The 14,760-nt window shown below is 44.0% G+C and overlaps 1 protein-coding gene across 1 annotated transcript in view; it reads left to right on the top strand.

Moving 5' to 3' along the window:
• Positions 1-9,995: 9,995 nt before the first annotated feature.
• The window catches only part of tbxa2r (thromboxane A2 receptor), a gene marked incomplete at both ends in the record, with an annotated part of 6,038 nt that continues 1,273 nt past the window's right edge, over positions 9,996-14,760 (top strand). Inside the window, 2 exons of the mRNA XM_080530245.1 lie at positions 9,996-10,160; positions 10,905-11,549. Of these exons, the coding sequence (XP_080386371.1) occupies positions 9,996-10,160; positions 10,905-11,549 (810 nt within the window). The remainder of the gene's footprint in view (positions 10,161-10,904; positions 11,550-14,760) is intronic.

The raw sequence follows: 14,760 nt of genomic DNA, 5'->3' as shown, positions 1-14,760 counted from the left end.
ATTTTTTATGTATTGATTATTGTGTTGATGCTGTTGATGTTGATGTTGTCCTTTTAGTGTTGTGTCTGTGGGAACCCTGGCTGCAAAACTAACTCCCCCCTAGGGGACAATAAAGAACGCTTGAACCTTGAACCCTCAACCAGGGGCCAGTGACAGTCACACTGCTAGAAGGTCTTTTTTGTGCTGTACAGGAGGGGGGTAGTGGGGGTGAAAAGGAGTGATAAAGACCAATCAATCAATCAAATTAATTGATCAGTGGATCCGCTCAAACAGCAGTTATCAGCCACTGTGGTGAAATGTGGTCAAAGGTTTGCTACCCTCACAAGCTTATCATGTCTCATTAAAATGCTTTACTACCCTGGTGCCTAAAAAAATCCCACATTCTCAGGGCATAAAGTTACTATCACTTGTATAACTGTAACTAACTACTATTAGGATTTGGGGCCTAGCCATTCTGCAAAAATGTTTGAATGTTGAAAGAAATGTCAAAATAGCAGTGTCTATACACACTAGAACATTCTGAACATTCAACATGTTCCTGTTGTTGGAGCCGAAACACATTTTAAGTGGTGAGAGATGAGAGATTGGCTCACTCAGCGCAGAGCCTCTCTCTCTCTCTGAGACCAGTGAGATTTAACAGCACCGGACACTTCTCTGTTTAATCTCACATCCCTGTTTAATCATCATACGTTGGTTTCACGAGAAGTAGTATTCCCCCTCCGGGCCCTCCCCCTCCCGTATTAATAGTTATTGAGCTTAAATGAAACTTCTGAGGTAAGCAGCCCACTAAGATATGATGTAACAACCTTCAACTGCATTTAGTAATGGCATATTCGTAGCAGGCAAGCGAATACCAACTGCTGAGGATTGTGTCTGTAAATGGATGGACCGCACTTATATAATTTAGCTCCTTATGGGGGCGGTAGCCGGTAGAGCCGGCGTCTAATGATCTCAAGGTCGGCAGCTCGCAGCGGTTCGAATCCCGGGTCGAGGTGTCCTTGAGCAAGGCACTGAACCCCGAATTGCTCCAGGGTCACCTTCCATGGATCTGACCCCTGCGCCTAGAGCATGAGATACATTTCGTTGTATACATAAAATACATTTCAAACTTTGAATCCCTTTCCCTTATTTCCAAAGCGCTTTACAACGGCCTCTCATTCACACACCAATGGCGGCAAGCTACCATGCAAGGCGCTGGCCGGCCCGCTCATATGGGGAGCAATATGGTGTTCAGTGTCTTGCCCCAAGGACACCTCGATATGTGGCCAGCCAGGGATCGAACCGCCGAACCGCTGACTTTACTATCATTAGACAGCCGGCTCTACCTCCTGAGGCACAGCCTCTACCTCCTGAGACACAGCCTCTACCTCCTGAGACACAGCCTCTACCTCCTGAGACACAGCCTCTACCTCCTGAGACACAGCCTCTACCTCCTGAGACACAGCCTCTACCTCCTGAGACACAACCTCTACCTCCTGAGACACAGCCTCTCCCTCCTGAGACACAACCTCTACCTCCTGAGCCACAGCCTCTACCTCCTGAGACACAGCCTCTACCTCCTGAGACACAGCCTCTACCTCCTGAGACACAGCCTCTACCTCCTGAGACACAGCCTCTACCTCCTGAGACACAGCCTCTCCCTCCTGAGACACAGCCACAGCCGGCCCTGAGCAAACACCCGTTTGTCTTTGGGAGGATAAAAGATGAGCGTTAAAACGTAGCCAGAGTCTCTCCCATTAAGCCTCATCAGATAACAAGCCTTTAAAGAGCGTCTAATGGGCCGGGTTTCCCAGACTAATCCCGGACTAAAAAGCGTTCAAAGGAGATTCTTCACCATTGCGAGTGTGATCGAGTCCAGGACTAGGGCCTCTTAAAGGCCTTGTCTTTGAAACCGGCCCCACAGTATCTTAATAATATATAAAAGGCAGACTATTTAAGAGTGCAGTAGGCCTACCGACAACCGACAACATCAATCTGGCAATGATCTCGGTCTTAAAAAGGTTGCCACTGTGTATATCTGTCAATTGCTTCCCTCCATCCTCATCCATCATTTTGAAAATAGTATCTTAGTGTGTAGTTTGCCCCCCTGGCAGATGACCTTTGAAAAACTTCTCAAGCATTCTTCAAAAGAAGTCTTTGGAAGTACAGTAGATACCTTTCTTTAAAAACCAGATCCATCTGTTACGCTTCGACTGGGAGCTTAATAGTAAATCTGCTAGTGAATCACGGAGATTCTGCTACCCCAGGCCATCCCTAGCTGAGCTGTCTCTCTCTCACAGGCATCACCCTCCTGTTATCGTGAGAGGGTTTTAATTCGCTGACAGTTAGGATGAATTGTTGCCGTGCGCCAATCCCCCTGACCCCTGACCCTGGCTCTGGCTGGGAACGGTGCTGAACACACTACTAGCAGGACAAAGACTGTCTGGTATAGATAGCTAAAGACTGTCTTAGCTAAAGACTGTCTTGTATAGATAGCTAAAGACTGTCTTAGCTAAAGACTGTCTTGTATAGATAGCTAAAGACTGTCTTAGCTAAAGACTGTCTTGTATAGATAGCTAAAGACTGTCTTGTATAGATAGCTAAAGACTGTCTTGTATAGATAGCTAAAGACTGTCTTGTATAGATAGCTAAAGACTGTCTTGTATAGATAGCTAAAGACTGTCTTGGATAGCCCCAAAAGCCTGTCTCTCTCTGTGTCCTGTTGATGTTGTTGTCTGTTACTTGTTCTTATTTTCACTTGTTTTGCCTGTTTTAACCTGTTGTGGCTTTCACTCTTTTATTATGTTTTATTGTGTTTCTTCTTTGTTATGTTCTCTATACTGTATGTAAAGCACTTTGTGACCCTTGGTCTGGGAAAGGTGCTGTACAAATACATGTTACTTCCTAGGGATACTGCTCAAACGGAGCATGTCTGTACTGATACACAGGATCTGATGACAGTAACAGGATGGCTGTTGTCTGTTGTCAGGTTACAGGCTCATTGATTGGAGGAATAGGTTACGACTGAGGTAGAGAGGGCAGCTGATGTTTTGGGGGATTGATTGATTGAAAACTTTATTAGAAGATTTGCAGAAGTAGGTACATGAAAGTACATATTACATACAAGGTCAACTAACAGGATAAAAACCCAAGAAAGCCACTGGCTTATTTCAATTGGGGTCCTTGATTCTCAATTCATCGTTACATGTAAGACCGACAAAAAAACTAGTACTATCTACAAGATAATACAGACAAATAACTAGTACTATCTACAAGATAAACATACATCCAACATGGGAAGAACAATACAACAAAACATTAGGTATGTACTGCGGGTAGGACAGGTGGGGACATACACCACAGGTGGGGGCGGGGGACAAAACACAAAGTATGTACAGTGGGTAGTTCGGGCAGGGGGACAGACATATAATATGTACAATGGGTAGTTCGGGCGGGGGGACAAAACAACAAGTATGTACAGTTTTTGATTTAGAGGGTCCAGTTACCAGTTAGGGTACAATTAGATTTGTGTGTGTGTGTGTGTGTGTGTGTGTGTGTGTGTGTGTGTGTGTGTGTGTGTGTGTGTGTGTGTGTGTGCGTGTGTGTGCATGTGCGCGTGCGTGTGTGTGTGTGTGCATGTGCGTGCGTGTGTGTGCGCGTGTGCATGCATGCGTATACACTGGAAAGTGTTTCAAAATGCAAATACTCTTTTCACACTTGAACATTTCAGACACTGTTTTTTCATTTTTTCTTCTTCTTTTCTTTTGCATCCTTCGCTCCCTGGAGGTCTGCCCAGAATAAGGCTTGGATGTTCCCGATAGCCCTCCCCCTTCTCTTCCGGGGATGGGGTGGAGGTTCTCTGTGGTGACCGCAGAAGCGCATCTGGGGATCGTTAGGAGCGGCTGTTGCGTTACGCGCGGAGAGGAGATCGAAATGTATTTTGTTAGATGATTTCATCGCTACTGTAAGTAGATGCGATCTCAATGTACGTGGCACCACGTCACACACGCACACGCACACACGCATACACGCATACACGCACACACACATACACGCACACACACACGCACACACGCAACTATTTCTCTTGGGATACCAGTGGATTAATAACAGGATCTGAGAGGAAAGCTGCAGTCAACTTTGCCCTGAGTTCAGACTCACACTGAGCGTCTGGAGGTTTGATAGCGACAGTCTTCTGCAAGGTAGGCAATATATCAACCTTATTAAGTTACACAATAATTAAATTATGATTATATAATGATTAAAGCACTTGGAGCTGCAACTTTTGCAGGAAAAGCGCTATACAAATAAAGTTATTATTATTATTATTATTATTATTATTATTATTATTATTATTATTATTATTATATTAGGCCGAATGTTTAGGTAGTTTGAGCCTATTTTCTAAATAATAACACATTTTCCACACTTGGGTGTTAAGGATATTAATGTATGTATTCCGTTTTGGATAAAATACTTTACAAAGTAATGTAGGCTACAGTTTATAGTATTTTAGTTGGCATGGTAAGTGGATGCTATATCCATTCATCCAGGCCATTTGTAAGTTAAACTCATTGTGCTTCAAGACTGTTTTGATTGCCTCATGATTGCATTGTTTCATTGATTGATTTCATCCCATTGTGTTTGACAAAGGGAAACCATCCGATCAGTTATTTAAATCAAGATTCATTTTAAACAGCTGACTTTCATTTAAACAGCTTTTTTTCTGCCCATTGATTCTCTTGCATTGACTGTATGAGTTGTATGGCATTGTAGTTGGTATGGAGATAGATTGTTTTTTTCGTATCATGTTTTGATGCTAATATCAGATGTAAATGTGTTAAACATTCATCAATCTCTCAAAAACACATTTTCAAATGATTGATTAAAACACAGAACTAACTACCGTACACCACTCTTTCACACACAAATCTTCAGGTCTCCAGTAAGTGTCTGGCTTTTCACAATGAAATAATCACATAACTTGCACTTGTGACTGCTTTGTCACGAGCCACAAAACATTTAATCCTCCTGCTCTGAACAGATGACTGAATCATTAGAGATGGTTTATGATAATTGATGAGTGAGATATTGATATCTTTAAAAGATTAACATGGTTGTACAGTAAAACTACAACTGTCAATAGGCCATAACTACCCAAGTCAAGTGGAAAAAAATATAATTTATTTGTCTTTTTTTAAATCACTTTGATGTGAAATGGTGCTGTAGTTTTATTGCACAACAAAATGTCACAATGTTCAGGTTACAATAAAGTCGATACAATAAAGTACCATAGGTGAGAGCTGTTTGGCATTGGCCACGTATTACAATAGGGAGATTTCTCACCTATGTTCTCTGGCAGAAATGGAAGGAAACTACATTTCGTTGTTTGGTACCTGTACTGTAGCAATGACAATAAAGACCATTCATTCATTCAAACAGGAAGGAAGGTCGACACACATTAGCCACGTGATGTCACAATGACACAAACACATTAGCCACGTGATGTCACAATGACACAAACACATTAGCCATGTGATGTCACAATGACACAAACACATTGACCCTTTTAGAGGTGGAACATCAGTCTGTCTGTGTGTGTAGGCCATGGCCCAGGTTGTAAAGATGAATAATTGAGAGAGGGACACTTATCAACCGTTGTTATTATTATAATGGAGGTGTATTACTTGTGGTTTGCAGTTACAGAACAACATCTTCTTCTCTGCATTTTCTTCTTCTCTCGTCTTCTCTTGTTTCCCTCCAGCACAATTTTGCATCCTGCGGTTTCTCGTTTGGTCGAAAACAAAATGGAATTGGTGTATTACTGGCAATTATGACTATGATATCGATTGAGTGCTTTGAATGCAATTAGACTCTCCGAACTGCCCATCCCTGGTCCGAGAGCACCACGGGGACATGGCGTCTGGCACCCCTTTCTCTGCAACGACAAAACAAGACCACTTAGAAAACATGAAAAACACAACAACATGTTTACCATTACTACAGATTTAACAACACACAGATATGTTACACTTCGAAATGTTAAGCTTTACACAACTTCACACGCTCAATATCAAGGGATATAATTTTGTATAGTTCTTGGCTTAAATACCCCGATATGGGTTTTGGTTTTGGGACAAGCACTTTGGGTGCAGACAGTGTGGGGAGGACTGGAGTCTGTACACTTCTTCCCCATAGCACATTCCTCCCAAGAATAGCGGAAATGTGTCCTGATAACAAGTGTCTGGCCATATCTGGAACTATATCTCAGAACTGAGTGGGAGACGCGAGGGTCTCTTTCTCTCTCTCTCTCTCTCTCTCTCTCTCTCTCTCTCTCTCTCTCTCTCTCTCTCTATGATCTATTAAAGCAAAACTTGTAGCGACTTCAATCACTTTAGCTCATATTCTATTTACATGGTTCTAGCAAGTTCCTCAGTGATAAAATCATAGGATGTCCATTGGTAGGGTAGACGGATTCTGGTGGCGCCAGCTTTGAAGTGGATGTGTATAACTGTTGTATTTATTATTGTATTTACAGTTGAATGAGCCTATGAGGACATCCTGAAGAAGTCAGTCACACCCTCACCATTTTGTTTCCAATTCCTGTGCGATTGTGATTGTTAACGTGTCTGAAGAAATCCCTCCTTCGCCATTATACTTTGCGATTGTAATGCGTCTCACACCTTGGCCTTTGCTGGGGAGGGATATTTAAGGAGAGGGACTGCGTGATATTTTTTAAGTTTTGGGTTAGGCCCGTCACGGGCACCATTCTCCCATGTAGTCCTTGACGCACGTTGATGTATGGTTAATAAGAATAATAACTTGGATTGCTATAGCGCCTTTCATAAAAACCCCAAGGACTCTTCTAGGACAATTCTACAGGAAATGATCAGACAGACAAAACAGAAAACAAACATAACAAAACAGACAAACAGAAACAGAAACAGTGACTAGGGGCCAAAGGCCTTGGTGAACAGATGGGTTTTGAGGGCTGATTTGAAGGAGCCCAGGGTGGGGGCGTTGCGGATCACTATGGGGAGAGAGTTCCAGTTAACACTTAGTCATATGTTGCTTTGAAACTGTTACATTGGTTATTTTGTTGATACTCTAGTCTCATTTCCTGTTAAAACAGCGTGACATAATCATGACCAAGTTATCACAGAGTTTACCATTGATGTGTAATGTTCACATGCAGAGATAGCAACATGTAGACTCCTGTCATCATATCAGGTATCTGACCATGTGTAAACCCCTCACCATGTCTTGTAACTTAGAAGCATGGTCATAGCATATTAGCATGGTCATAGCATAATTAGCACAGTCATAACATATTAGCATGGTCATAGCATATTAGCATGGTCATAGCTTATTAGCGTGGTCATAGCATATTAGCATGTTCGTAGCATATTAGCATGGTCATAGCATATTAGCATGGTCATAGCATATTAGCGTGGTCATAGCATATTAGCATGGTCATAGCATATTAGCGTGGTCATAGCATATTAGCATGGTCATAGCATATTGGGTATCCTTAATGGAATCTAGGATCCGACATGATCGATTGTCGGTCACCCAGGGATGAGCATTAGCGTTATCGGTCATCATACTTAATCATGACATATCTGTTGGTGTCTGATATAATGTGTTTTCCTTGTGTTCCTCGTCACCATCTGGTCCAAACCACCATTTTAGTGCACCGTTAGTTTGCACTCAGATGTCGTCTAATGACATTCAAGCACTCAGTCGATATCATAATCATAATTGCTACTGGTCATGTGACCACTTGTGTCTGGGATTTAAAAAGATCTCCAAACAATTAGAAATCCATTCCACTGTTCGGAAAATAATGTTTTAAGTGGAGAACATTTAAAACAATGGTCAGGTCAGGTCAGGTCAGGTCGTCCTAGCAAGTTCAGCCCAAGAGCAGACCGCAAGATGCTTAAAGACGTCTCCAACAATCCTAGAATGTCATCATGGGACCTACAGGTAGCTCTTGCCACAGTTGATGTCAGAGTACATGCATCTGCCATCAGACAGAGACTGCACAAGTTTGATTATCATGGGAGGTGTGCAAGGAGGAAACCCTTGCTGTAAAAAAAAAAAAAACATCAGGGCAAGACTAAAGTTTGTCAGGGAACTCCTCCTAGATAAACACGAAGACATCTGGAACAATGTGCTTTGGACAGATGAATCCAAAGTTTATTTGGGCACAGTAGCAGAAGACATCTTTAGCGCAAATCAAAGACAGCATTTGAGCACAAGAACCTCATACCAACTGTGAAGCATGGGGGTGGAAATGTCCTGGTTTGGGGCTGCTTTGTTGCAGCAGGACCCTGGCCAGCTCACCATCATATAATCCACCACGAATTCTTTATTGTATCAGAGGGTGCTTGAGGAAAATGTGAAAATGTGAAATGTGCAGTAGCTACCTCTCCCCAAAAATTAAGCTGAGGCGGATATGGACCTGCAACATGACAATGACCCAGAACATTCCAGTAAATCCACCAAGGAACGACTCAGAAGAAAGACATGGAGAGTTCTGGAATGGCCAAGTCCAAGCCTGGATCTTAATCCTACTGAGATGCTGTGGGCTGATTTGAAACAGGCTGTGTATGCAAGACAAGACACCCCTTCAAACATCACACAGCTGAAATACTTCTGCACGGAGGAGTGGGAAAAACTTTCTCCCAGTTGATGCCAGAGACTGGCAGAGAGTTATAGGAAACGTCTAACTGAGGTTATTTCAGCCAAAGGGGACAACAGCAGCGACTAGGGCGTCCTAACTTTTTTTTCCCTCAGTAGGAATTGGCATCTTTGTTCATTTTTGTTAAATAAATGATAACAAAGTTACATTTTCATTGTTTCTGGTTCAATTACATCACCTTTATACATAGATATTGTTTGAAAGAAGATCAAATATTGATATGTCCATATTTAATTTGACTAAATATTTCATGCGGTGTTCTAATCTTTTTCACATGACTGTGTTTCAGGTTCATGCAAGAACATCAATTGTGAACTTCTGTGCTAGGTTGTATAACAACCACTTAGTTCAAACTTTAAACTACCCTCTCCAAAGGTTATTTCGTCTATTTCTACATCCTTTCCCTGTAAACAAAGAGTCCAAAAGACGTCCTCAGGGAAGCCGGAATGTGGGTTCAGATGACGTCTTTCTAGGACGTCCAGGTGACGTCTTTCTAGGACGTCCAGATGATGTCTTTAGGACGTCTTATGAACTACAGAAGACGTCACCTGGACGTCCTAGAAAGACGTCATCTGAACCCACATTCCGGCTTCCCTGAGGACGTCTTTTGGACTCTTTGTTTACTGGGTATTGTCTCCTCTTTTTTCTGTCCTGGGCTCTGTGACTAGCTTGAGGACAGAGGTGTGGTTCAGATGGTTCGTTCAGTTGTTTAGATATTTATATGGGACCGACCTTTAGAATTTCAACATAGTTTAGGCGCAGCATCATATTTAGTCATATTTAGACTTGATTTCCTTGGTTTTGTGCGTGACGTACATAACCGTAACCTGTCTCTCCTGCCAAGAGTGCTCTCACAACCCTCTCCCGGTGTTTGTTCAAATGTGTTTATCATTGGAAAATAACCAAAGGGTTTATCATTGCTGTTAGTTATGAATGTCTGAAATATTTGTTGTGGTCAGCTAAGAGTAAGCGTTCCAGATTTGTCAACTTAGAAACGGTTTTGTCACTATATGGTCATAGCAGACGTTAAAGAAAAAGTATTGAGACAGAAATATTCAAACACTACTACTTTGTCATTTAATTACAAAGTGTAAGTCGTAGTAACAAAGTCTTTGAATATTTCTCTCCCTCCCAAGACACAAACAAAACATTTCAGAAAATCCGGACTGAAATGTCTCCGTGACTAACTAAACACAGTTATTTCCTCTTTGCCAGGGTGAAGCAAGACGCCGACCGAAGCCTTCACAATGGACTTGTCCTTCCAAGGTCTCCTCTGAAACATAAAGACAGAAACCCCTCCTCTACCGCCGCCATGAACACCTCACACCTCACCTCACGCTTCGCCAACGAGACCCCCCCCTCCGTCTGCTTCTCCATCAACAGCCCCCCCTTCAACTATAACCGCACCATCAACTCCGCCTACTTCTCCGCCGTGTTCAGCACCCTGGGCCTCACCTCCAACCTCATCGCCTTCGTGGTTCGTTATGCAACTATCTAAATATGTAAAATATATGGGGAGTAATATAATAATATAGTAATATAGTATAATATAATATATGGGGAGGCTGTGGCGCAGGAGTTAGAGCCGGCGTCTAATGATCGCAAGGTCGGCAGATCGGCGGTTCAGACAGACTAGGGAAAACAAAAGGGGGTGAACTATTCAAATGTATAAATATCTGTTATCTAGCAAATGTCCAATCCTTGAGCAGAGGTCAAACACTTTTCATTGTCTACTAGACTGGGTCGTCAACGTGTTGATGCTGCCCAAGACAGTCTGACTCAGTGACTCTTGTGAATTCAGTTACAAAATGTGAGCTTAGAATGATAAGGTTCTATCTCCGTTTAGGGTAGTTCAGAGATATTGAGCGTCAAAGTTTTTACATTCCATTAGGTTTTGTGAGATGGAACCTTTGTATTTTATGAATTACTAACTCAAAAATGTCAACATTTTAAAAAATAACACCACACAGGCAATAATAAACACCTAATGGGTCAGATTATGTAAAAAACTCAATTTTGACAAAAATGGAGATAGAACCTTATAATTCTAACGTCACGAAATGTATCTGTTATCTAGCAAATGTCCAATCCTTGAGTAGACGAAAACACTTTTCATTGTCTAGACTGGGTCGTCAACGTGTCGATTCTGCCCAAGACAGAAGTCTGACTCAGTGACTCTTGTGAATTCAGTTACAAAAGTCAGTTATTATTTCCACCACAGGTTCTCCTCAAGACCTTCCAGCGGACCCACAGCCGCTCGCGCTCCTCCTTCCTGGTCTTCCTCTGCGGCCTGGTCGTCACCGACTTCCTGGGCCTCCTGGTCACCGGCACCATCGTGGTCACCTTCCACATCACCCACTTCGACTGGCGCCTCCTGGATCCCAACTGCCACTTCTGCAACTTCATGGGCCTGTCCATGGTGTTCTACAGCCTGTGTCCGCTGCTCCTGGGCGCTTCCATGGCCGTCGAGCGCTTCTTCGGCATCAACCGGCCCTTCGCCCGCTCCGCCAGCATGCCCAAGAGCCGCGCCGTGTCCGTGGTGCTGATGGTGTGGGCGTTCGCCTTCTCCGTGGCGTTGCTCCCACTGGTGGGCGTGGGGGGGTACCACTTGCAGATGCCGGGGTCCTGGTGCTTCTTCAACATCAGCTCCCAGGCCACGGACCTGGCCTTCTGCCTGATCTTCTCCCTGACGGGGCTGCTGTGCATCACGGTGTCGTTCCTGCTGAACACGGTGAGCGTGGTGACGCTGGTCAAGGTGTGCTGCAGCCAGGACGTGACGGAGCGCCGGCGCGACTACGAGGTGGAGATGATGGTGCAGCTCATCCTGATCATGGTGATCACCTCGATTTCCTGGTGCCCCTTACTGGTGAGTCAGTCAGTCAGGTGGTCGACCACCACAACTTTGTTGTACTGTTCTACATCATGGAAGATATACACAGCACATCACACAGAAAGTGAGGGAGAGAGAAGGTATGAGAAAGAGAGAGAGCAAGAGAGAGAGAGAAAGTGTGAGAGAGAGAGAGAAGGTGTGAGAAAGAGAGAGAGCAAGAGAGAGAGAGAGAAAGAGAAGGTGTGAGAGACAAAGAGAGAGAGAGAGAGAGAGAGAAAGTGTGAGAGAGAGAGAGAGAGAGAAGGTGTGAGAGACAAAGAGAGAGAGAGAGAGAGAGAGAGAGAGAGAGAGAGAGAGAAAGAGAAGGTGTGAGAGACAAAGAGAGAGAGAGAGAGAGAGAGAGAAAGTGAGAGAGAGAGAGAGAAAGTGAGAGAGAGAGAGTAAGTGAGAGAGAGAGAGAGAGAGAAAGTGAGAGGGAGAGAAACACGGCAAAGTAAACAAGTGTGACAGACAGGCTGAAAGAGAATGAGGAGAAATGTGAGAAACACAAACACACACACACACACACACACACACGAACATACGGTATACTACACACCTGTAGCATAAAGGTATCTCAACCCCATGCAGTTAGGCCACCCCACAGCAGGTGTTATTCGTTGTATTTGAAAACTACTGAAAACTACACCTGTACCTGTTTGTATGGTTACTACACAAGGAAAGGAAGGAACAAACCTCTTGATGTGAAAAGAACCCCCCCAAAAAGAATAAATATATACGCTAGTACGCTAGCTTGTTGGTAAGCCATACGTAGCCAGCTAGCCAGCTTGTTGGTAAGCTGTGTGCACGGACATTCCAGGAAGTCATTAGCCTTGCCTGTCACCAGGGCCTGTGGCTGTGTGTAGCCGGGTGATAAGGCCTGTTGGCGGGGGCCATCTCCGGCTGGAGACAGGGGGGGATATCCGGTCCCTGACCACCCCCACCCACCCCTCCTCCACCCCCCGCCTATATATCTTTCTTTCTCTTTTCAATATTTAGGGTATATATGCCATTTAGCTGACACTTTTTTTTATCCAAAGCGACTTACATTGCAGTGAGGGAGTGCATACATTTTCCAGTATATATGGTCCCGGCAGGAATTGAACCCACAATCTAAGCGTTGTTACCGACTGAGCCACAGAGGACCACTGCAGCATCTCTCTTTCTCTTTTCGGAGAATTGAGAATAGATTGAATAACCCAATATACAATAACAGGGACAAATACACAATACAGACATGTTTGAATCTGTGGCATACACACACACACACACACACATCTCTTTTCCCCCTCCGTCGCTCACTGTCTCTCTGTTATCAGCTCCTTCGTGTCGATGGCCAAAACAGAGCAGAACATGGCTCCGCTTGGCCTAAGCTAGCAGTTCCCAGTCGCCTCATTTCTCCTTAGCAATGCAGACTAAATGAGCTGACCTCTGATGACCTCTAGTAATGACTGAATGAGCTCGTGAGAAAACCTCCTCTGGACCATCGCCATATAAGGCCTGGAATTAAAAAGCCAAGCCCCCCCAGCGCTTCTCTACATGTTCAATAACACTTTTAACAGTGTTATTGTGCTCAACACAACAACAGAAAAGTAAGCAGTAATACAGTAGTTTACGGAAAGAGTGTTGAGCATTCCTGGATGCATATTAAGCTTCTTTTTATTTATTTATTAAAAAACAACTAAATACATCACAATACACAATACACTTACTTACTTACGTAGTCCTTGTTGCGCCGAGTGGCACATACGGCGCGGACCAAGGATGTCCACTCACTCCACTGTTGTTTGCTTTCTTCTCAATGCTGTCCCAGTTATATCCTCTCTCCTTCATTTCTCCTTCGATGGTTCGCCTCCAGGTTGTTTTGGGCCACACAATACACAGAACATATTTACCCCATCCCACTCCACCTCCCAACCCCACCACCCCCCCAGTGGCTTGATCCCCCCACCCCCCTCCCGCCCCCTCCGCATATTAAGCATTCTCTGAAAGCAGCAATCTCTGGAGTCTAACCATGTGTGCCTGTCCCGCCCAGATCTATAGTCTGACGCGTGCCGTGTCGGCCGAGGAGGTAGACCCCAGTCGGGTTTTATTCTTCATTCGGTTCGCCACCTGCAACCAGATATGTGACCCCTGGATATACATCCTGTGTCAGGAGTCCAGACTAAGGCGAGTAAAAATAGGGCGCCCCCTATCACTACTCACCTCTGCTTTGGGCTGTCGCTGTCCACCTTCGTGGTCTTCTTCATCTTCATCCCAGACCAATCATCCAAATGCCTTAACGGACTAAACTTGGACTCATCCGCTTTGGACCCTATTAAATGTTCACTGACTGCTTTAACCCTAGAACAGCCATGAGGGGTCATTTCAGTTATGTTATGTTATGTATTTGCACTCGATCAAATTTCAGGACCCTCCTTTCATGACTTGTCCTAGATATGTGCGTTCTACCACCCAGTATCCTTTACATTTTCTAAATCACATCAGGATAAGCTAGTATGAAGCTATTTTGCTAGTTTGTCTGTGTAGGAGGAAGCAGGCTAATTTACAAGCGGCCAACTAGTGGTCGTTGTGGGTAAATAGCAGCTTGAGCATTGTAAAGAGGGCGTCATTTGACCCCCGAGGCGGCTCTTTTAGTAGGTAAACAAGGCACGGCTGTTCTAGTGTTAAACTACATCCCCCATAATCACACGCCACCCAGGTGATGCATGCCCATGCATGCCCAGTTCAAAGGCTTAATCGTACCCCCTCAGACGGTTGTTAATATTCCATTCCATACAAAGCAGCTGCTAACCCATTCACTCCAGCAATTTCAGCTTTTGCCATGTTTACCCCCCGTCACCCCCCGCCATACGCCTGCTTCCATATCGCAATTATACCTCTGGATCAACAATGCCGACCTCTCATCAAAATAAACATTCATCATTCCCCGTCAATAGCTGTGTCTTGCAAACAGTGTTTTGAATAAATATGGTCATTTTGTCGTGTGGTTGTGGTATTATGCAATTAAGCACGGATCCGTTTGTTTGTTTGTTTGTTTGTTTGACCGACACTGGCTGCCAGCTGGACGCAGAGATGTTTTAGTCTCAGGAACCTTTATTAGCATTATGACGTTAGCATTAGATGCATCTGAAAAAGCGAATTATCTGCTTTATATTACCACATATCGTCACCATATCGTCACCTTCTTAAAATAATGGTTTTTAAG

This window comes from Nansenia antarctica (assembly GCF_963989245.1).
Source record: "Nansenia antarctica genome assembly, chromosome: 1".
Classification (NCBI taxonomy): Eukaryota; Metazoa; Chordata; class Actinopteri; order Argentiniformes; family Microstomatidae; genus Nansenia; species Nansenia antarctica.
Note: the sequence above shows the minus strand (reverse complement) of the source record. Positions and strands in the feature narration are given on the sequence as shown.